The sequence below is a fragment of the Tympanuchus pallidicinctus genome, unplaced genomic scaffold, assembly GCF_026119805.1.
Source record: "Tympanuchus pallidicinctus isolate F22 unplaced genomic scaffold, pur_lepc_1.0 scaffold63, whole genome shotgun sequence".
Classification (NCBI taxonomy): Eukaryota; Metazoa; Chordata; class Aves; order Galliformes; family Phasianidae; genus Tympanuchus; species Tympanuchus pallidicinctus.
Genome location: NW_026294784.1, coordinates 128,005 through 148,777, shown reverse-complemented (window position 1 = coordinate 148,777; position 20,773 = coordinate 128,005). Strand labels below are relative to the sequence as shown.

Sequence of the window (20,773 nt, the reverse complement as noted above, 5' to 3'; positions counted from 1 at the left end):
AAACTGAGGCACGCAGCAGCGGCAGCCGCCCCGAGCCGACGCTCCCAGACCTGCGCGGGGTCCCGCAGCGCCGCCGCCTCCCCGCAGCAGGAACAAGCAGAGAAACGCGATTGTGGCCGAGCAAACAAAAGGAGCTTCCTCCCGGGGCTCCGGGAAACCGGGGCAAGGTACAGAGCCGGCAGCAGCCGGGCCACTCCCGGGAAGACGCCTGAGCCTGGGCTGCCCGCAAAGGACCCTGCAGTGGGCAGAGGGGAGCAGAACGAATGGGCGCACGAGACTCGCAGTCATGAAAATACACCTTTATTAAAAAATACAATCATCAGTCTGCGTTAGCCACATGAAACGAACACGGGGGGAGGAGATGTAGCTATAAGGGTTGCTTGTACCAAAGCAGGGGGGCAGGGAAGAAAACCTGGGCCAGAAACAAACGGACAGCAAAGCCATGGGCAGCAGCACAAGCGAGGGGCGTTCAGGCAGCAGCAGGAGGGCAGGTTTACTGCCAAGCCTTGCATAGATGGGGGCATTTCCTCTACGCTTGCGCTTTGTCAAAGTTTGACTGCCCCGACTGCCAGCAGCAAAGCTCCCACCCTGCACTGTGGGAACGGCCCCCGAGGCCAGAGGGCTGAAAGCAGAGAGCAGCAGCAGCACCCCCACACTGGGAGCAGGACCCGTATCACAAGTGTTCCTTGAGCTCTGCAGTGAGCCAGAGGAGCCCTCAGAGCTGCATCTCTGCCCCGGAAGCACGGGGTTTTTGGTATTAAAACTGGGCAGAGTCACAGCTGGAGCCCTGTGGCACCTTTGGTGAGCAGCAGCACGAGGAGGAGCAGCCCGGCAGCAAGCAGGTGCTGAGCACGCAGGTACTGTCAGGAGAGGTCCAAAGTTCCCCTTAGGAACGTGCCATGCCCGTGGGGACACGCACACGAGACGGACCTTTTGCTCCATCCACACCCTGAAAGGCAGAGATGCCCTTGGCAGAGAGGGTGTGGGCACCCAGAGCAGAGCAGAGCAGAGCAGAGGGGCTCCTTCTGCCCCCTGTGGCAGCAGCACTGGGCACAGGGCTCAGCATGCGCACCACAAGCAGATGCACCAGAGAACCAGGACGGCTCCAGTCCACCTCCAGTCAGGACCAGCGTGCCCCACCAGCAGCACAGACCTCAGTGTCCCCACCGTCAGCCCCCTGCATCCTTCTGCCAACGAGAGCTGCGCTGATAAAAGCTTTTGTGCCTCAGCTGGGTAGGAGTTACCCTGGGAAAAGTTACCCTTCATCCTCCTAGCAGCTCCGCAGCAGAGCCAGGCTCGCAGCAGCCCAGCTTGGGGTGGAATCAGAGATGCTGGGCACAGCGACACCAGCTCAGCCCTGAGCTGAGGGTTTTGGGCCCTGCAGGTGTCAGGAAAGTGAGGAGCCACAGCGGTTTTGCTGCTCTCCCTTGGGGTTGCGGGGCAGCTGACCTCAATCAGCAGTCAGGTGGGCTGTGGGACCACAAGCAGCCCATGCTGTCTCTCCATGGAGAAAATCTTCCTCCTCGTCCTCCTCAAAGAGCTGCTCCTCGAGGAACTCCCCGCCCAGGCCGAACTCCTGCTCGTGGAAGGACACCTCGCTGGCAGTGAGGTGGGAGGCACCGCCCACAAACTCAGCAAACCTGGGAAGAAGCAGCAAAGAAACTCACTGTGTGCTTGCATCTGAGTGCCCTGGCACGAGGGAACGGCTTTGAGTGCTCATGGTGCGGGCAGAGCTGCATCCAGCACAGAGGAGGCTGGGCCAGGGCTGCGGTTATCACAGAATCACAGCATTGTAGGGGTTGGAAGGGACCTCCAGAGCTCATCGAGTCCAACCCCCTGCCCACGCAGTTCCTACAGCAGGTTGCACAGGTCGGCATCCAGGCAGGTCTTGAACATCTCCAGAGCAGGAGACTCCACCACCTCCCTGCAGCCTGTTCCAGTGCTCCTCACCTCACTGTAAAGAAGTTCTTGCACACATTGCTGCACAACTTCCTATGCTGCAGTTTCCGGCCGTTTCCCCTCCTCCTGTCTCCACTCACCACTGAAAACAGTCTGGCCTCGCCATTCTGCCCCCCACCCCTTAGATATTCATAGACCTGGATCAGGTCCCCTCTCAGCCTTCTTTTCTCAAGGCTGAACAGACCCAGTTCACTCAGCCTTTCCCCATAGCAGAGATGCTCCAGGCCCCTCGCCATCTTTGCGGCCCTCCGCTGGACTCTTTCCAAGAGATCCCTGTCTGTTTTGTACTGGGGAGCCCAGAACTGGACGCAGTGCTGCAGATGAGGCCTCAGCAGGGCAGAGCAGAGGGGGAGGATCACCTCCCTCGACCCGCTGGCCACGCTCTGTGCAATGCACCCCAGGATGCCATTGGCCCTCTTGGCCACAAGGGCACACTGCTGGCTCATGGCCGACCTGTCATCCACCAGGACACCCAGCTCCCTCTCCGCAGAGCTCCCCCTCCTGCAGCTCATCCCCAACCTGTACTGGTGCATGCGATTATTCCTCCCCAGATGTAAGACTCTACACTTGCTTTTGTTAAACCTCATCCGGTTTTTTTTTGCCCAGCTCTCCAGCCTGTCCAGGTCTTGCTGAATGGCAGCACGGCCTTCAGGCGTGTCAGCCAATCCTCCCAACTTTGTATCATCAGCAATTACGATTTTTTATGATAACAGCATTATCTGTCCTTGCTTTGCTGCACACCCTGCTTCCACGCTGCAGGGATCTCCAGTGCCTCGGGCTCCCTTTCTCTGAAGCCACAGGTGGCAGCACGGAGCAACTGCGAGCTTCCAGGTGAGGTTGGCCACCTGGCTGCCAGGGGATGTTACCTTTTGGGAGACTGGATGCGGGACACTGCAGTCCAGGCAGAGAAATCCGGGCTTCTGCAGTAGTTTCGAAGCTCCTCGAGGGCCTTCCGTGTCTCCACCTCCCCCTGAATGCGATATTCCTCTTCGGTCAGCAGGCGAGGGGGGCTGGGCCCCAGCCAGGCGCTCTGTGCCCTCCTACCGGCAGAACAGCGCCAGTTATTGGCCAGGCTGGGCCCCAGGAGCAGCGCACAGCGCACCCCTCTGGGCTCTGCATCTTGCTCCTGAGCGGCCCCAGCGGTGAGCAGCGCGATGCTGCATCACACCAAGCTGGGGAGGAGGGGCACAACCGCCCCTGTGCTCCCACCCCAGAGAAACACCCTGGTTCTGCAGTGCAGGGTCTGTGCAGCTCACCCAGACCGGGGAACCGAGAGTCAGCAGTGCTCACTCACTTGTAGACACCATAGATCCACTGCAGGGGGAAATCCACGTTCTTGGTGCAGACAGCAATGAGCACAAAGGCCACGGCGACGGGGCGGATCTGGATGCCCAGATACATCAGCGCCAGGCCCAGGAGCTGCAGGGCCCAGGACAGCAGGGTGATGCTGCGCTCGTTCTCCAGCGGGCCGTACCTGTAGCACACTCCGAAGCTCACGAAGCCCATGAGCAGCAGGTAGCCTGCAGGAGAGCAGAGGAGTCAGGCGCAGGGGCTCCCTTGGTGCTGCCTCAACCTGGAGACGCTGAGCAGCGCCTGCCGGGGCTGCAGCCAAACCCGGTGCTGCAGTTTGCTCCTCTCGGCATCTCAGAAACAGCGTCGGCTGCAAGGAGGCCACAGGAGGCACCAACATTTCCCACCAGCGTGCTGAAGCTCCAGAAAGAGCCGCGTGGTGTGGTGAGCTGGCGGGTCTGAGAGCCCACACCTACCCAGCAGGTACTGCCAGTAGGACCTGCATATCTCCCGCAGGTTCTTGAAGACCAGCTGAAGCAGGTACAGGGAAAAGGACCAGCCTCCGAGCAGCAGGAAGTAAACAGGACTTTTCTAGGAGAGGAAACGTGAGAATCAAGAGAGGCTGTTGGCAGAAGACACTGACAGCTGCATCCCTTCAACTGCCACATCCTGCTCTGCGCGAGACCAGATCCACAATGAAACAGAACAAGGCCACAAAAGCACAGTTTGCTCACCCTGGGCATGGCCTTGGACATCACGTAGATGAGGATGAGCAGCGAGGCCAGCAAGCCAATGCTTATCCCAGCTGAGTAGAAGAAGAGCTGGCTCCTGCAGAGATCACACATGCACACAAGGTGTTTCACAGCTTGTGAGATGATGTCTGCGTACAAACATTTCTGCTGGCAGTAAACTCTGCGAGCATGCAGGCTGAGCATCCCAGCGCCCGGTGCCAACAGAAAGGCACCTCACATTCCCAAAATTTCACAGGGAAATTGCACAGAGGCCCATAGAGCTCATGGAGCGAGGCCTGGCAAGCCCTGCAGGCTCAGAGAAGCAGACAGAAATACTCTGCCTTCCCGCAGCATGCACACGAAGGAGCCACTCTGCAAATCCAGCTCACAGGGGACAGGAGGCAACTCACCTGCTCAGCATGTCCCCACAGAAGAACAACAACAGGCCCAGGAAGAAAACCAGGAACAGTTTAGGGTCATACCCTGGAAGAAGAACAAGCCTGGCTTAGGAGAAATCCCAGCAGGGTGCGCTGAGTGCAAGCTCCACTCTGACGCATTGACAGCAAGCAAGGAGAGGCAGCGCCTGTGGCAAAGCTCTGACAAGTGCCCTGTGTCCCTCCCATTCTGTATCCAAGTATTCCTCCTCTGCAAGCCCATTTTTCTTTACTGTATGCAGCAGCACAAGCTTGCAGCCCCTTATGGGAGGACCCACTGCCCACAGACCAGACGTACAGCGGGACAGAACGATGCAGTATTTGGTGTCAGCCTCCAGCAGCTCAACCTTCAGGCAGGTTTTGTTGCTGTAGAGATCCACATCGATGTTGGTGCTGTTCAGCTTCTCCTTCAGCAGGGAGGAGAGAAAATTCCACACCTTGGACTCCTCCAACTCCCTCAGCTCCTCCTCGCTGCCCACCTGGGTGACACGGATCACGTGGTTGCTGTTCACCCGGATCTGCATAGGGGGAGAAAGCAGATGTGGGCATCCTCAGGGTGGGCTCAGCCCTGTGGCCGGGGGGGTTGAGGGGGAGAGGATGCCACCCCCCCTCACCTGCATCCTGGTCCAGATGTCCCGCCAGCAGGGGCTGCGCACATTGGTGTAGCAGAAGTGGTGCGAGGTGGTGCAGCAACGCTCAGAGCCCTCCTGCAGCGCCAACACCTTCTCCCCAACGCCTTCACAGCGCAGAGCTGAGGAGGAAAACTCAGAAACGCAACGCGAGATTCCGCTGCCACCCGCTCTGCTGCGCGGTGCCCTCCTCCCGAGGGACCCCACCGTGCGCACGCGGTGGAACAGAACGAGTCCTCAGCCGGGACGCGCTGGGTCACCCCATGACCGCTCCCGCCCCTCCCGGAGCCCCCCAGCCCAACGTGAGCTCCCCCAGCCCCACTCGAGGCCCCTCAGACCCGGAGCGCTGCGCGTGGCCGGACCTACGAAGCCATCCAGCGCCCCGCGGCGACGTTGCTCCCCGCCCGTGAAAGCCCCGTATAAAATCACATCACACACCCGCACCGCGCAGCGGAGGCAGCAGAAGGAGCAGCAGCAGCGCGCCCAGGATCCCCTGTCGCCCCGGGACCGCTTTCATCCCTCCCGCCATGGCGCCCCGGCCAACTTCCGCTTCCGCCGCCCCGCCCACACCCGCGACTGCGACGGAGTACAAGGCAGCATCCAATGAGAGCGCGAGGCCCGTCTGACGTCATCAATCGGTGACGGCTAAAGGGACCAATAGGGAGGCGGCTTCGCGAGGTCCTCGTCGCCTGCAGTGTTGACTGACAAAGCATTCAGCCTGTCAGCATAGCCTAGGCAAGACGAGGATTTGGTCCCGCCCTCAGTTACCAAGGTGACCGCCACGAGGTCCGCTCAATCTCGAAGCCGGCCCACACCGTAGCAACCGCGAGCCCCACCTTAGCAACGAGTTTGACGGGCATCCACTTCAACCAATCAGCGGTCAGCTTCGGCTCTCCCGCCCCTCTCCTCTAAGCCGGCTTGATTGACAAGGGCTCCGCCTATCAGGAGGCGGCACCTCGTTGTTTTCGGGGGGGGGGGGGGGGGGGGGTCTCTGCGGAGTACAGGGCAGCGGTCCCCGCACCGGGTTCCTTTGGGCTGCGTGATGCCCACCCGGGATCCCCAACGTGGGGAGGGGGCGACTCAGGAGGGGCGGGGGGCAGCACCGGCCGTGCTCCGCAGCCTCCCCCTTCCCTCCGGCGCTCGGCTCCGTGGGCGGATCGGGCTCGGGCGGCCCCCCCGAGTCGTGGGCGGCGGAGCCGGGAAGCGGCGGGGCCGTGGGCGGAGGATGTGCGTCAGCCGGGGGCAGCCTGGGAACGGCCGGACCGGGGAGGGGGGCGGGGGGGGAGTTGGGACAGCTCGGCCGTGGAGGGTCTGTGGGCTGGGGGGGGTGCGGAACGGAGCTGCGCTACGGGGATGGAGCAGGGCGGGATCCTCACTGCCCCCCGACGGCCCCGGAACGCGGCGCTGGGCTGTCGTGCACCCCCCCCCCCCCCCCCCGCGGGGCAGAGGGCGCGGGGGCGGTGGCGCCGGCGCGGTATAAATAGAGCCGGGCTGAAGCTTGGCGGGAGAGCTGGGGGGGTTGGGGCGATGCCCGCGGGGTGCTGGGGGGGACGGGGACGGGGACGGGGACGGGGACGGGGACGGGGACGGGGACGGGGACGGGGACGGGGACGGGGACTGAAGGATTCCTCTGCTTCCACCGGACCGGACTCGACCCGCTCTGCCGCAGAGCTGCTCGCTCTGAAGCCTCTCCTCCTTCCTCCCCCCGCCGCGGGAGGCTGAGCGGTGGTGCTCGGACCCCGCGGCGGTCCTACAGCCAGAAAGCGGCATGGGGCTGCAGGGGGGGTGTAGCACCGACACCCCTGGTAACAGCCGTGCTCTCTGAGATGCGGGCGTCCTCCCCGCAGGCTCCGGTTGCCCCAGCGGCGCCCGCCCGGGGCTCCAACCCCGCTTCCCCGCTGCTCTCCGTCGGTTTCCGCGCACTGCCCGACGGGACCCCCGGTGCCGCCGCACGCCTTGAGTGCACCCGTTCCCTCCCGTCCCGGTTCGGCTGGGGGGATGAGGCGGTCCTACGGTTCCCCCCTCCCCGCTGCCGCCTCCCACGCCGCGCTCAGCGGGGGCGGCAGCCGCGGGATCCGCCTCCGGAGCCTCCCACGCCGCGCCGCAGCCGGGGCCGCTGCTATTTCTCGGTACCGCCCGTGTGGGCGGCGCGCAGAGCGGCGCGGCGCGGCGGAGCGAACGCGCACGGCGCGGCCGCGGGACCCCCGAACGCCCCCCGGGATTCCCGAGCCCCCCGGAACGCTCCGTCCATGCCCACGGGGCGCGCGTAGCGGCCGGACGGGGCTGCAGCCCGCGGTGAGCGAGCGGGGGAGGCAGAGCGGGGGGCGGCGGGGGGTCGGGGGGTGCGCCGTGACATCGCTGTAACCGTGGGGTTGGGGGAGGGTCGAGGCAGCCTTGGGTGTGTTTTGCTCCACGTGGGTTGGGGGCACGGGTGGGTCCGTGATGTGTGAATGGTGGGGGGGTTCACAGCTCTGCCGTGGGGCCACACTCGTGTCCGTGTTGGGATCAGGGAAGATGTGGGTGTGGGGTCCAGCTTGGCCCTGGGAGCACGCGTCGGCCCGAATGCCCGGTGAGGTCTGCAGAGCCCTCTGTGCTCCTCCAGGCCAAAGGGGGGGGGCTGGGCTTTCTGGGACTTTGCTGTCCCCGTGGGGTTGGGAGCGACTGGGGCAGCCCTGGGTGTGTTCTGCCCTAAGCGGTGCCCCATGGGCTGGGGGCACGGGTGGGGCCGTGGGGTGTGAGATGGGGGCGGGGGGGTTCCCAGCTCTCCCCAGTGGGGCCCCACTCGTGTCTGCGTTAGGGTCGGGGCAGCTGTGGGTGCGGCCTGAGTTCACGTGTGGCTCTGGATGCTCAATGGAGCCCCGCGTGCCCTCGGGCCGAAAGGTGTGGGGGGGTGCAGCTCAGATCCGGGGGTTGTGGGGATGTCCGTCCGTCACGCCGTCTGTCTGGCCCACAGGCGCGCCATGGCTGTGCCTCGCACGCTGGGGGAGCTGCAGCTGTACCGGGTACTGCAGCGTGCCAACCTGCTGGGCTACTACGAGACCTTCATCCAGCAAGGAGGGGACGACGTGCAGCAGCTGTGCGAGGCGGGCGAGGAGGAGTTCCTGGAGATCATGGCGCTGGTGGGCATGGCCACCAAACCGCTGCACGTCCGCCGCCTGCAGAAGGCACTGCGAGAGTGGGCGTCCAACCCGGGGCTCTTCAGCCAGCCGGTGCCGGCCGTGCCCGTCAGCAGCATCCCTCTCTTCAAGCTGTCCGACGGGAGCGGGCGCAAATCGCTCAGCAACGGGCACGCCAGCCCCGGCGAGGCTGTGGGGAAAGGGGGGGGAAGCGCGGGGACGCCCCCCGCTCGCAGCCCCACGGAACCCCCAGAGAAGCTGTCGCCTTCGGGGGCGCCTCCGTGGCCGGGTAGGAGCACCCCCGAATCGGAGGGCGGTGGGGATGAGGAGCCAGGTGCTCCCCCCTTCTCCCCCGGGGGCGCCGAGCAGCCGTCGAGCGGCGACGTGTTGGAGCCGGAGTTGGTGCGGACGGTGGCGGAGAGCGTCGAGCGGCTGCTGCAGAGCTGCCCCCGGGGGGGGGACGCGGAGCTGCGGGCTCTGCTGAAGCTCAATAAGAAGTTGGCCAAAGCCGTCGGGCACATCTTCCAGCTGGAAGACGGCGACCGGCAGAAGGAAGAGGAGATCCGGCGGCACAGCGCGATCTACGGCCGCGGTGATGCGCGGCGCCGGGAGGGCAAACAGCTGACGCTGCACGAGGTGGGGGTCGGGGTGGGGGTGCCCCCCAGGGGATGGGGGGGACGTGCCGGGCTGGGGGCTCGCTGTGCCCCTCGCCGGTGCCACTCACGGCTCTGTGCCCGCAGCTCATCATCAACGAGGCGGCCGCGCAGTTTTGCCTGCGGGACAATTCGCTGCTGCTGCGGCGCGTTGAGCTCTTCTCGCTGTCACGACAGGTCGCGAGGGAGAGCACCTACCTGTCCTCGCTCAAGGTGTCCAGGTGAGCGCCGGAGTCCCCCAGCATCCCCTCCTTCTCCCCCCTCCCCCGCAGTCCACACGTGGGGTTCCCCCCATGGGAGCCGCACCACCTCCATCGCCGGCAATTCCGGGCGGGGGTGGGTGCCGCGAGTTCCCCTTTCTGAGGCAGTTTGGTGCCTCAGAGTGCGTGTTTGCCGGGGGGGAAGGGAGGGAGGCACGGCATAGGGGATGCTGTTTCAGGTCGAAGGGGAGCCCCCCGTCCTGAATTCTCCCATCCCGACCTCCCCAGTCCCGAGCTCCCTTCCCCCTCCCCCCCCCGAAGGCTCTGCCGGCGCTGCTCTGCTCCCTCTGCCCCCCCGCTTTGATTCCATCTGCGCCCCACAGCACCGCCCCGCAGCGTAGGGGGGAACCGTGCGGTGCTGCCCCCGCACTGACGCAGCCCTTTGTGCTCCTACCCGCACAGGGCGCAGCCCGAGGACGGCGGGGCCAGCGCGCCCAAGCGGCTCAAACAGGAGGTGGGTGCGGGGCTGTATGCGGAGGGGGAGGGGGGATGCGTGCTCCGGGGGGGCCCACGCGTGTGCGTGCACGCACAGCTGTGAGCGTGGGCAGCGGTCGCCCACACGTAGGTGTGACGGCTCGGTGCGCTCGGGGCTGCGTGCGGGGGGGGTGGGGGGCCCGGCGCTCACCCGTGTGCTCCGTGCAGGTGGGGGAGCAGAGTCGCGCCGAGCCGCCCTCGCTGGGGTCGGACCTCCACGCACCCCCATACCGAGTCGGCAACGAGGAGGATGCGGGGGGAGCGGCCGGAGAGAGCGTGGACGGCCACGCGCAGGGTGAGTGGGGGGCAGTGCGGGGCAGATGGCGGCCCTCCCTCCCCGAGCCCCCCGGGTGACCCTTTCCCTCTCTTCGCAGCGGCGGGGCTCTGTCCCCGGCTGACCCCCCCGCCCGGCGCTGCCCCCGATGCGCCCCTCGCGCTCCCCCCGCACGGGCTTTGGAGCCGGCACGTTCTGCAGCAGACGCTCATGGATGAGGGGCTGCGCTTGGCGCGATTGGTCTCCCACGAACGCGTGGGGCGGCTCAGCCCCTGCCTGCCTGGGAAACCCCCAGGTGAGCCCCCCCCCCCATCCCAGCCCCAGGGAAGCCCCCCGAGTGAGCCCCCCTCCGGGTGAGCCCCAGCCATAGGGGATCTCCGGGTGTGCCCCATCCTGTTCCCCCCCCCCCCCCCCCCCGTCCCTTGTGAGCCCCTCATGGAGCCCGCGGGGGCTGCTGGCGCTGCCTCCCCCCGGCACTCACTGGGGCTCTGACCCCTCTCTCCCCGCAGAGTTCGAGGACGGATTGGCAGAGCGCGGCCCCCCGGCCCCCCCAGACCCTCCGCGCGGCACCATCAAGGTGGAGCAGGAAAACAGCCGGCAGTGAAGCCCCGCGCCCCTCACCTTTCCCCCTCTACCCCCCCCCCCCCCCACGACTAACGAAGCAATAACGGGCGGAGAGCCGGGGGGCCAGAAGCAGTGGGGCAATGGGTGCCGGGTGGGGGGGCTCCACCACTGCCCCCCCACGTCCCACCCCCCCCGCACGGTTACCTCAGCCGCAGCGGGCACCCCCCCATCCCGCAGCAGCAATATTCTCCCCTCCATCCGTGTTTTGAGCACGGCCCCCCCCCCCCCCCAGGGACTGAAGCTCGATGTGCAGAGCCCCCTCCCGCCCCCCCAAGGCCATTCATCGCCTCGTGCAGCCGCCCACACTCGGACTGGTGCTGCCTCGCAGCCCCCGCAGCGCACGCACGTGCTGCCGCCCCCCCCCCCCCGCATGCACTCACCCCACTGTACAAAACCCCACAGCGAACCCCGCTCGGTGCCCCCCCATGCACAGCCCGCTCCGGGTCCATGCGATGGGGAGGGGTCACGCTGGTACCCCCCCCCCCCTCCAGCGCACTGCAGGTGTTAGACGGGCGCTGGGGTGCTGTGCCCCCCGTCCCCTCCCCCCCCCCGGGGTCCCCCCCCGTAGGACCGTGTGGTGTCTTTTTAGAGCATTAGCGACAATTCCTTTGTAACGTGTACAGTAGATTATTTATTTTGTTATTTTGGAATAAAATTTTATTTTACGGCTTATAGTCCTGCCCCCCCCCCCCTCCATCACCCCCCCCCCCAGTCCTTACCCTGCTCTGAGGTGGGGGGGGGGGGGGACGGGACAGCTAAGAGATCCCAAAGCAAGCGCCAGCCCTGGGTGTGTGAGGCTTCGTGGCCCTATGGGGGGAGGGGAAGGGGGTTCTGTTGCCCTCCTGCCCCCCCCCCTCTTCCCCCCCAAGGAGGTGGGGGCTGAGCACTGTGCTGGCACAGCCCCCCTCCCGCTCAAGAATGAGTCACCACAGCCCCCGCAGAGGCTGAGCCCGCAGTGTGGGTTGGGGTGATGTGGGTGGGGGTCGTTGTGTGAGGCAATGGGCCCCCCCATGGGGGATGGGAACCCCCTGCCTGCACCCCCCTGCCCCCAACCCCCCCCAGCACCTGGGGCTGTAGCTCTGTGCTTCAAAGTGCAGCGTGTGCACGGGTGGGGGGGGGGGGGGGGGAACAGAATGGTATCCAAATGCTGTCGTCCCTCCGCCCCAATCCCCCCCTCCCCTGAGCAATTTGTGCCAAGTCCATGCAACTCAATGGGGCAGTGTGTGGGGGGGCACAGTGCGATGCCCCCCCCCTCCCCACCCCTCACACGTGCCCCGGGCGGACGCTGTCATCCCAACGGGACTCCCCCAGCCCCCAGTAGGATGCAGTGGGGTTGGGGTATGCACTGCGTTGTGGGGAGGGCGTGAAGGGGGGGCACAACGTGGGGTCCTCCAGAGACATTTCCTGCAGGAACTGATCAAACTCAGAGGCAGGGGGCAGCTCTGTGCTGGGCGGCAGCCTGAGGGGGGGGTGATGGGCAAGGGGTCACTGGGGCTGACCCCTCCCCCGCACTGTGCTCTTCCCCCCCCCCCCCCCAAGCACTTACCACCTCGGGGAGCTCTGCAGTGCTGTGTTGATGGCTTCGAAGGGGCCGAGCTCTGGCATCTCCACATCTCGGGGTTCAGGGGAGGGACCCCCGGGTATCAGCTGGTGGGGACCCTCCACCCGGGGGGGACCCTCCCCAGGCAGAAACTGGTTGGGTAGAAAGCTCCTGGCGGGGCAAAAAGGGGGAGAGGGGCTGGGGGTTGGCATGGGGCATCTCCCTGCCAGCCTGCGCTACAGGGATTGATTCGGGGCTGGAGGGGCATCTCCCTGCGGGGAGCACTGGGGTGGGGGTGGCAGGGTCCCCCTCCCCACTTCTTACATGGGGTTCCGGAAAGGGTCCTGGCAGCGGGGCATGGCAGGGTCCATCACCAGAGGGGGTGAGGAGAGCACTGGCCCTGGGCTGTGGGGGAAGCAGAGTGTGATGAGGTGGGGGGGGCGTTCCCACCCTCCTCCCCCCACTCTCCCCCCTCTGCCCCCCCCACCCCAGCACTTCTCTTACCTGGGGAATGAGGAGCGGAGGCCTTCGGTGACCATTGTGCTGATGCTGCTCTCACCTGGGGGGTAACTGCCCATGGGCTGGGGACAGAACGGGGCAGGGGGGCTGCAAGGGCACATGGGGGGTGGCTGGGGTAAGCAGGTGGGGGTTTCTGCAGCACTCCCCCACTGCGGAGCACTCACCAGATGGAGCTCAGCAGGTTCTCGGGCTGCAGCTCGGGCTGTAGCATGGGGAGGGCGAACAGGGGGGGTTGGGCATCCTCGGGACCCCCCCCCGCAGTGCTCTGGGGCGGTTGGTCCCTACAGAAGTGCAGATGGAGACGACAGTGGGGGGGGGAAGGGATTCTCTCAGAGCCACCCAGGTTGTTTTTTCTCCCACCCCCGTGCCACGGCTGCCACCCCCCCCCTTCCCCGTGCCCACCTCTCGCTTTCCACTGTCATTTTGATGGCGGTGGAGACGTAGCCCCGTCCGTCCTTCCCTGTCTGCTCCTCTGTGAGAAAGGAGAGCACCCTGAGTGCTGCCAGCGTGCTGCCCAGACGCCGTGGGACCCCCCCAGCCCCCCGACCCCCCCATGGCTCACTGTTGTAGTGGCATCCGAACGCCTGATCCTTGGGGGTGCTGGGGTAGAGGTTGCGCAGCTGCCTCAGATCACGGATGCGGTCCCCCAGGGAGCGGATGGAAAGGTCCTTAGCAGAGAAAGGCTGAATGTTCTCCACCTGGCTGGAACCTATGGGGGGGCGGGGGGCACAAAACTGCATCTCTGCCCCACATCCAACGTGGGGCAGCCCGCCCCAGCTCACCATCCTTGCCACGGATGACGTGAGCGATGGTGACCCCCCCGATCTCAGAATCGCTGAAGCGCAGCAGGAACGTTCCGTCGGGCTCCGTGCTCAGCAGCTTGCACACGTACTGCTTGCTGATGAAGCCAATGATCAGCCTATGGGGACAGACCGATGGCACTGAGGGACGGACGGACAGACACGTGCCCCCCCCCCAGCCCCCATGCTCCATCCCAGCACCCACCGGTCTGACCAGTAGCTCTTGAGGCACCGCTTGGTGAGGTCCAGGACTCCATCGAACCACTGCCAGAAGGTGAAGCCCCGTCCAGGCAGGATCTCCTGGGACACAGGAGGGCTGTGAGGGTCCCAGGGCCACACTAACCCCCCAGCTCTCCCCCCCACAGCACCGTCTCCCAACCCGGACCTTATTGAACTGCGCCCAGGAGACGCTGCGGCTCTGGAAGTCCTCCGGAGCGGCGCTGTGGTCGTTGAAGATTTTCTGGGCCAGGAAGAAGTAATGCTCCTTCAAGAGCCCTTTGGTGGTCTGCACCTCCGCCATGAACTTCAGGTTCAGCGTCTCGCACATCTTCTCCCAGGGGACGCGCTCGGCCACCACGAAGGGCACCCTCTCCTGGGGGGGTCAATCAGCATCGGTGCATCTCATCCTGCAACGCCCCCTGCCCCCCGCAGCCCCCCGCTGCGCTCACGATCTCAGAGAAGGCATTATCCCACAGCACCGTCGCCTTGGCATTGTTGTCCTGATTCCCGTGGACGATGACCACGATGGGGAGGGACAGGACCTGTCGGGGGGCAGTGCTCAGCTTCAGCCCCACAGCTTGCAGCCCCCCAACCCCCCTCCTCTAGCATCGCGCACCTGCAGCCTCACGGTGGTCCCACTGGGGCTCAGCCCCGCGGTGCAGCTGAACAGGACGGCGCATTTCTCTTCCGTCACCGATTCGGAGCCCTTCCGTTCACAGCGCTTTATCTTCTTCAGCATCTGAGGGCGGAGGCGGGCACTGAGCGGTCCAGCCTCCCCCAGGACCCCCCCGTAACCCAGAAGCCCCCGGCGTTGCCCCTCACCACGTTCTTGAAGTTGGCGCTGCAGGTCCCGCTGCCCGGGTTGGTCTCCAAGGGCACCACGTTGTGCACGATCTCCCCGGTGCTCTCACTGGGCGGAGGGTGAGGGGCTGTTGGGGTGGTGCCGGGGGGTCACAGCCCCACGCCGGGTGCCCTCCTCACCTCAGGGTGCTGCTGTAAGCACTGTGTGCCAACTCCCGTGCCTGCTTCTCCGTCACCATATCGGCACGCACCATGCAGGGTTTGGGGGATGCCTGCAGCAGCTGTGGGCCCAGCAGGAAGCGGACGCTCGCCTGGAACTTGGTCTGCGTCTTCAGCACCTGGGGGGGCTGCTTCTCCACCAGGAAGGAGCTGAGGGGGCACCAAGCTCTGCTCCAGCCCCCGCCGCCCCCCGCCCCCGAGCCCTGCCCCAACCCCCTGCAGCCCCATCTCCACATGTTACCTCCGAACCAGGCTGGACAGGACCTCGTTGAGCCGCTCCAGCAGTTGGGACAGCAGCTCTGCCCCCAGCTCTGCGCCCGCCGCCATCACCTGTTGATGCAGCTGGAAGTGAACCTCCACCAAACCTTCACACCTGCAAGAAACCACGGGGAATGGACGCCCTGAGCCCCGGAGCCCCTCGGGACGGCCGTGTCCCCACGGCTTGGGGGGTCCCGTGGGTCCCTCGATGCCCCCCCACCGTTTCTGCAGCGGCGCGAGGTTCTCCTCGAAGGGCGCGCCGTTCCCCGCCAGCTGCTGCTGCCGCTTCCAGATCTGGATGCGCTTCAGCACCTGCTGCCTGACCGCCTCCAGCTCCTTGGTGGCCTCCAGGAGGAGCGCGGGCAGCTCCTGGGGGAGGGGGGGGCACAGCAACGTGGTCCGCATGGCACCGAGCCCACCGAGCCCCACACACCAACCCCACCGCCCCACCTACACTCTCTGGTGCTTTCCCTTCCGATTTCAGCTGCGGGTCCCGCGCGTTCGAGGCTGTGGAGGAACGCAGGGTGGGCCATCAGCACCGTGTGCATCCCTTCGGCCCCGACTCCCCGCCCCGACCCCTCACCTGCAGGGCCGTCCCCCAGCGCTGCCCCGTGCTCCCGCACTGCCTGCGCCTCCCGCACGCGATGCTGCAGCCGCCGCAGCCCCAGACTGAATTTGAGCTCCTCCTGGCGCCGGTGGAAGCTGAGGGGCAGGTGGTGGTCCTGGGATGGGACACACGGTGAGCCGGACCCCCCGAGCGGGGCAGATAGGGGTGGGGGAAGCACGCACCCTCCGCAGCACGGCGGCCTTCTCGCCTTCCAGGATGGCCCTCAGGACGGCCACCAAACGCATCGGGTCGTGCCGGTATGCGCCCTGCGGGAGTGAGGGGTGAGGGGTGGGATAGGGGCACTGGGAGAACCCCATCCGTGTGCCCCCAGCACTGAGCTGGGCTTGGAGGGGCTGTGACCCGACGTGGGCCGACAGAGCCTTCAAACCCTATAAACAGTGCTCAGAAAATGTGAAGTAGCTTCCAATTGCAGCCAAACTGACCCCGAATCCCACCGCCCCATTTCTGCAACATCTGCCCCAGAGGTGTCAGCGCTGCACTGTGGGAGGCCCTTCCCATCCACCCCCATCCCAATGAATCAGCGCCTTCCACCGAACCCGGGCAGGAATTTCCCTGTTGGCTCCACTCCTCCTGCCCTCGTGCAATCCCACATCAGCTGTGTTTGGTGTGGGCTGGGACCCCAATCCCACATCCCCACAGCGCAGGACCCATCCCAGCCCCACTGCCCGTGGATTTAGGGGAGGAAATCCTGGGGTTGGTCCCCAGGAGGCGAGGGCTCTGAGTGAAGGGAAAGGCTGCGACATCCACACGTTTCCAAAAGCAAGCAGCAGCACCCCAAAGCTGCCCGATCCCCAGCAGCTGCAAGGAAAGCTGACCCCATCCCAAACGTACATAGAAAGTGTTACCAAAAGGAGGAGCTTTCAGCCTGAGCTGAGCCGGGGTTGGGGGGTGGGGGGAGCACCGAGCAGCCCCCGCACACAGAGCTTCGCAGCAGCAGAGCAGGGGCTGATCTGCAGTCAGAGGAAGAAGAGACAGAGAGCAACGCACAGAACTCAGCCATCAGGAGGAGAACGCGGAGAAGCGCTGCGCACACAAAGGGAGGAAGGGGAGACCCAGAGCCCAACAGAAAATGGGGAATGTGGTGTGGGGCGGCCAGCTTGTTGGCGTGGGGGAACCTGTGGGGCTGCAGGGAGGTGGCTTGGGGTCTGTGGGATGGGGGGGACACACAGAGGAGCCCCAAACCTCAATGCTGCTGATTTGCTGCAGAATGTGGCACTGCTGTCCGTCACCGCCGGCACTGCGCAGCCTCTCCAGCATCGCTGAGACCAGCCCCTGTGCCACACTGGTGCAGAAGGTGCTGGGGCCGTGGATGAACTCCCTGTGGGGCAGAGGGGCCGGGTGGGCACAGAGCAAGCCCCACAGCTCCCCGGGGATGAAGGGGATGAGGCAATTCTGCCACTGCAATGCCGGGAATTCACTGCATTACAGCGGGGGAGCGGGCAAAGTGCTCCGAGTGGGGTCACACAGCGCACCGGGAGGACACCCCTTCCCAGAAGCCTTCCCATGTGTGCACCCCACTGCTGCCCGGCCGTGACCGCCTCCCCGGGCAGCCGCACCCCCTGCCCACACACAGAGCTCCCCCCACCCCGACCTGGAGCCCCCAGTCCCACCCAGAGCACCCACTTCCATTTGAGCACCAACCCCACGCCTCTGCCTCCGCCCCCCTCCTCCCGTGCACTCGGGCTGTGACGGACCCCCCCCCCGCCCCACCACTCGTTCAGCCCCGGGCTGGAACCCCCTCCCCCCCCCCCCCCGCCGGGCTCAGCCCCCACCCCGCGCCGCGAGGCGCTCACCACGGCTGGTTCTCCAGCCACTCGCCCAGGACGCAGCGCAGACTGCGGGGGAACTCCGCGAAGATTCCGCCGAACTCCTCCGGCGCCATCTGGGAGACGATGCTCCAGAGGGACATGGTGGGAAGCGTCACCTGCGGGGAGGGGGCGCCGAGGGCTTCACGCTGCGTCCATCCCATGGGATCGGGCCGCCTGAACCCGCTGCCCGGAGGAGGAGCAGGAAGCGCCGTCCCGGGGCGACGCCCACGGCTGTGCCTCAGTTTCCCCCAGTTCCGAGGGATCCCGGCGCCTCCCACAAAGGGTGATGGCACGGGGATGTGCCGGGGGGCTGGGCGGTGCAGGAGGGACGGCAAAGTCACGGGGGCAGGAATTGGGGAAGGCTCTGAGGGGTGGTTTTGGGAACCCCAACCCCGGCCCTGTAGGATGGGGTGCCGAACTGCTCCCCATACACCCCCAAGGAGACTACATCCGGGGCGCAACCCCGCGCCCGCCGACCGCCGACCCCACGGAGAGCCCTGCGAGGTGTGGGGCCGGCAGAGGAGGACCCCACGGCCACCCTACAGCTCTCACCCCATAGCAGAGCCGAGGCGCAGGCAGGAACCCAGAGTAGAGGGGAGGGGACGGAGCATCCCCGGGACAACATCACACCGCAGGGGGTGGGGGGCAAGAGGGAGCCCCCTGGTGCCGGGGGCCGCACACCGATTGCGGGAGGAACCCCGCGCGGAACTTCCAGCCATGCATTCACTTCTACCTGCAGAGCGGAGCCCACCACCCCGCTCAGCCCGGGGGGGCGGGGGTCTGCACCGGAGGAACGCACCCCACGGCCGCTCGGCCCCACAGCGGGCTGCGCCTTTCTGATGGTCACGGGTGGAGAAACGCAGCGCTCCGGGCCGGTACAGCCGCTGCATCCCGTGCCGCCCCCGACGGCACCTGAGAAGCGGCTGCCGGTACGCACGGAAGCGAACCGGGACGCCGTTCCCTTCTCCCCATTCAAACCCTTCTTTCTGCTGAGCTGGGGGAAGCAGCTGCTGCTGCCGGGACGCCATCGGGGCACGCCCGGATCCGCTCCGATCCGCCGCGATGCTGCGCTCCTCCTCCTGCCCCGGGCATCTCGAGGCCGGGCCCGGCCCCGCTGGCTCCCTCCCCGCAGCTCCTCCGGCGCAGCTGTGCTGCTCTTCCTGCCCGTCCCCGCGGGAGTTCCCGTCGCTCCGCGTTTTCCTCCTCCCGCACCGCGGCCATCCCGGAGCCGCCGTGTCCCCGCGCTTCCTGCAGCGCCGCGGCACCGACGGCCACGTGGTGTTCGCTCGGCCAACGGGAGAGGAAGCGGAGAAGCGGCTGAGAAGGCCGCGGGGACGGCCCCGCAAAGCGGCCGTAGCCCTGCGTGGGGGCACAGCGCCCGCAGCACCGCGCAGCCGGGATGGGACGCGTGGGTCGGGGTGCGGGGACTGCGCAATGCAGGGATGCGGGCAGGGCTGAGCGCTGCCGTCCGGGGAAACCCCGAGTGCGAGAGGCGGAATCCGTCCCGTGCCGTCACCACGCTGCGGTGCCAGGGTGCGGGACTGCGGTGGGATGCAGCGGAGAGGGATCCGCAGAGCGCAGCCTTCTGTCCCGAGCAGCGGTTTCACCCCCGGTGCGGAGCGAAAGAACGGCGGGACGGCTCGCCCCGGTTCCCGTGCACGAACGCAGCCCTGCCCACGGCCTCGGCCCCCGCCCCGGAACTGCTGGGGGTCCCGGAGGCACAGCAGGCTCTGGGCCGCGCACCTCCGCGCTCCCATCGGCTCGGGACGCGGAGGCGCGCTCCGTCCGTACGCCGGACGGACTTTGGGCCGCGTGAACGTCCGCACCGCGTGCACCCACACCAGGGGCTGCGGGAACCCGACGGACCCCGGCCGCTGCGGGGCCGCCTCCAACGCGCAGCGCTCCCCGCGCCGCTCCCGCTGCCTCCGTTCCCCCGCAGCGCTCGGGCTGTGTACCCCTCCTCCCCCCCCCCGCTCCCCGAAGGAGCCCCTCGCCCACCCGCGGCCCCTCCCATTCGCAACCCCCCCCGAGAAGGGAGCCCGCGCACCGACGCTGCCTCTCGCACCGACGGGACGGACCGGACGGGGCTGCGGCGCTCACTTCCCCCTTCACGCACGCCCGGCCTCGGCCCCGGCCCCGGCCGGCGCCCCCTACCGCTCCCTCTTCCTCCCCCTCCCGTTGTGGGCTCCCTCGGCCGTGGGGTGCGGCACGGAGCCCCCCGACCCGACCCCGCTGCGTCCCGGGGGGGGTTCGGGCCGCGCTCGGCTCTTCCCGCTCGGACCCGCCCCTCCCTCCCGTTACGGGCGCAGCCCCTCTGGTCGCAGCGGCCCCGCGCCCCCCCGCGTCCCCCTACCCCCCCGGCCCGCAGCGCCGTTACCTGCGGGGGGGGCCGCTCAGAAGGGCCGGGCCGGGCCCGGGGCCCTCAGTGCATGGCGGTGCGGGCGCGGCCGGGCTGCGGGGTTGGCCCCGCTCCGGCGGAAAGCGCCGAGGCCAGGAAGGGGGAGGAGACGCGCGGAGAGTGCGGGGGGAGGGGGAGGGGGCGGCCCTGCGGCTCCCCGGGGCCGAACCGGCGGCTGCGGGACCCCGCACCGCACGTCGGGTCGCCTCGCGGGTAGGCACGGTTCCCCATGGCCCCGCCATAGAAACGCCACCCCGCGGGTGGGCCGCATACGCGACCCCGGGGTCCTCATCGGTGTTCCAGCGCCGTTCGGCCCCAAAGGGGCTGCAGACCCCGCTGCTTCCCTCCCCCTCCACCCCTTCCCTCCAACTACCAGGTTGTGCGGGGCCGCGAGCTGCGGGTCGGGATGGGCACGGGGGAGGTGGGGGGAAGCGGCACCCCTCACGCACCCCCGGCTTTGCGGGGTCCGTGCGGAGCCACCAGGGGCCGCTGCCGCCCCGTCGGTATCGCCAACACCGGGGGGGCCGCCGTGACCGCGGAGCCGAGGAGCCCCGGAGCCCCCCCCGCTGTGTCTCGGCGGCCCCCCCGGGAACATCCGCACCCCCGACATCTGGAGCGGCGGTGCCCCCATGTAACTCCCCCTCCTCCCGTTCCACCGGGGGGACGATGCCGTAATTGCGACTGCTGACATCATCGGGGGGGGGGGCCGGAGGGTCACGGGATGGGGAGTGACGTCACGGTCTGGCTCCGATGTCAGAGCTGTGACATCATCACTGCAGCCGTGGCTGTCGGGGGAGGGGAGGTGCGGGGATGCAGAAAGTGATGGAGGGGTCCCATTCCATATCAATCCCATACCCACACCATGCCTACGCCACACTCATCCCAAACCCACACCATTCCTATTCCATACCCATCTCACTCCCATCCCATAACCACCCTATACCTATCCCAAATCCATGCCATACCCATCCAATAGCTGTACCATACCCACCCAAACCCATACCATACCCATCCTACACCTGTACCATAGCCATCCTATACCCACCCTATACCCACACGGCACCCATCCCACTATTCTCCCATTCCCCTACTATTCCCACTATAATACCATTCCATACCTATATCATACCTATACTATA

The 20,773-nt window shown here is 66.9% G+C and overlaps 3 protein-coding genes across 10 annotated transcripts; 1 reads left to right on the top strand and 2 right to left on the bottom strand.

Moving 5' to 3' along the window:
* Positions 1-284: 284 nt before the first annotated feature.
* On the bottom strand, positions 285-5,996 carry NEMP1 (nuclear envelope integral membrane protein 1). 4 transcript variants are annotated; one of them, XM_052665262.1, is made up of 10 exons: positions 5,880-5,996; positions 5,482-5,774; positions 5,029-5,165; positions 4,713-4,932; positions 4,391-4,463; positions 3,984-4,077; positions 3,726-3,840; positions 3,254-3,479; positions 2,826-2,999; positions 285-1,640 (listed from the first exon to the last, which is right to left on the bottom strand). In XM_052665262.1, the coding sequence occupies exons 2-10, from the start codon at positions 5,570-5,572 to the stop codon at positions 1,451-1,453; spliced, it is 1,320 nt and encodes a 439-aa protein (XP_052521222.1). In that variant the 5' UTR covers positions 5,573-5,774; positions 5,880-5,996; the 3' UTR covers positions 285-1,450. The 4 variants fall into 4 exon arrangements, with proteins under 4 accessions (XP_052521222.1, XP_052521223.1, XP_052521224.1 ...); XM_052665263.1 differs by having other exon boundaries at positions 5,482-5,744; XM_052665264.1 differs by having other exon boundaries at positions 5,029-5,150; positions 5,880-5,995.
* A 74-nt stretch (positions 5,997-6,070) lies between these two features.
* On the top strand, positions 6,071-10,473 carry NAB2 (NGFI-A binding protein 2). 2 transcript variants are annotated; one of them, XM_052665260.1, is made up of 7 exons: positions 6,071-6,270; positions 7,997-8,795; positions 8,900-9,033; positions 9,475-9,526; positions 9,715-9,841; positions 9,921-10,115; positions 10,330-10,473. In XM_052665260.1, exons 1-7 carry the CDS (start codon positions 6,086-6,088, stop codon positions 10,422-10,424), a joined length of 1,587 nt encoding a protein of 528 aa, XP_052521220.1. In that variant the 5' UTR covers positions 6,071-6,085; the 3' UTR covers positions 10,425-10,473. The 2 variants fall into 2 exon arrangements, with proteins under 2 accessions (XP_052521220.1, XP_052521221.1); XM_052665261.1 differs by lacking the exon at positions 6,071-6,270 and adding an exon at positions 7,085-7,338.
* A 578-nt stretch (positions 10,474-11,051) lies between these two features.
* On the bottom strand, positions 11,052-19,745 carry STAT6 (signal transducer and activator of transcription 6). 4 transcript variants are annotated; one of them, XM_052665258.1, is made up of 22 exons: positions 19,614-19,745; positions 17,222-17,352; positions 16,611-16,746; positions 15,590-15,673; positions 15,384-15,522; positions 15,255-15,307; positions 15,021-15,169; positions 14,784-14,915; positions 14,504-14,692; positions 14,345-14,432; positions 14,139-14,261; positions 13,972-14,064; positions 13,689-13,895; positions 13,509-13,603; positions 13,286-13,422; positions 13,066-13,212; positions 12,906-12,975; positions 12,668-12,784; positions 12,489-12,590; positions 12,309-12,389; positions 11,991-12,155; positions 11,052-11,903 (listed from the first exon to the last, which is right to left on the bottom strand). In XM_052665258.1, exons 2-22 carry the CDS (start codon positions 17,335-17,337, stop codon positions 11,708-11,710), a joined length of 2,619 nt encoding a protein of 872 aa, XP_052521218.1. In that variant the 5' UTR covers positions 17,338-17,352; positions 19,614-19,745; the 3' UTR covers positions 11,052-11,707. The 4 variants fall into 4 exon arrangements, with proteins under 4 accessions (XP_052521218.1, XP_052521216.1, XP_052521217.1 ...); XM_052665256.1 differs by lacking the exon at positions 19,614-19,745 and having other exon boundaries at positions 17,222-17,518; XM_052665257.1 differs by lacking the exons at positions 12,668-12,784; positions 19,614-19,745.
* Positions 19,746-20,773: the final 1,028 nt, after the last annotated feature.

Bases quoted from the DNA above. Each gene is read 5' to 3' on its own strand.
- NEMP1 (XM_052665262.1), bottom strand. From the start codon at position 5,572: ATGGCGGGAGGGATGAAAGCGGTCCCGGGGCGACAGGGGATCCTGGGC. The intron at 4,078-4,390 runs GTGAGTTGCCTC...TGATCTCTGCAG, and splicing joins TGTGGGGACATGCTGAGCAG to GAGCCAGCTCTTCTTCTACT. The intron at 1,641-2,825 runs GTAACATCCCCT...GCTTCTTCCCAG, and splicing joins CGCATCCAGTCTCCCAAAAG to GTTTGCTGAGTTTGTGGGCG.
- NAB2 (XM_052665260.1), top strand. From the start codon at position 6,086: ATGCCCACCCGGGATCCCCAACGTGGGGAGGGGGCGACTCAGGAGGGG. The intron at 6,271-7,996 runs GTGCGTCAGCCG...TCTGGCCCACAG, and splicing joins CGGGGCCGTGGGCGGAGGAT to GCGCGCCATGGCTGTGCCTC. The intron at 9,842-9,920 runs GTGAGTGGGGGG...CTCTCTTCGCAG, and splicing joins CGTGGACGGCCACGCGCAGG to CGGCGGGGCTCTGTCCCCGG.
- STAT6 (XM_052665256.1), bottom strand. From the start codon at position 17,397: ATGGGATGGACGCAGCGTGAAGCCCTCGGCGCCCCCTCCCCGCAGGTG. The intron at 14,693-14,783 runs GTAACATGTGGA...GTGCCCCCTCAG, and splicing joins CTGTCCAGCCTGGTTCGGAG to CTCCTTCCTGGTGGAGAAGC. The intron at 11,904-11,990 runs GTAAGTGCTTGG...CCCCCCCCTCAG, and splicing joins CTGCAGAGCTCCCCGAGGTG to GCTGCCGCCCAGCACAGAGC.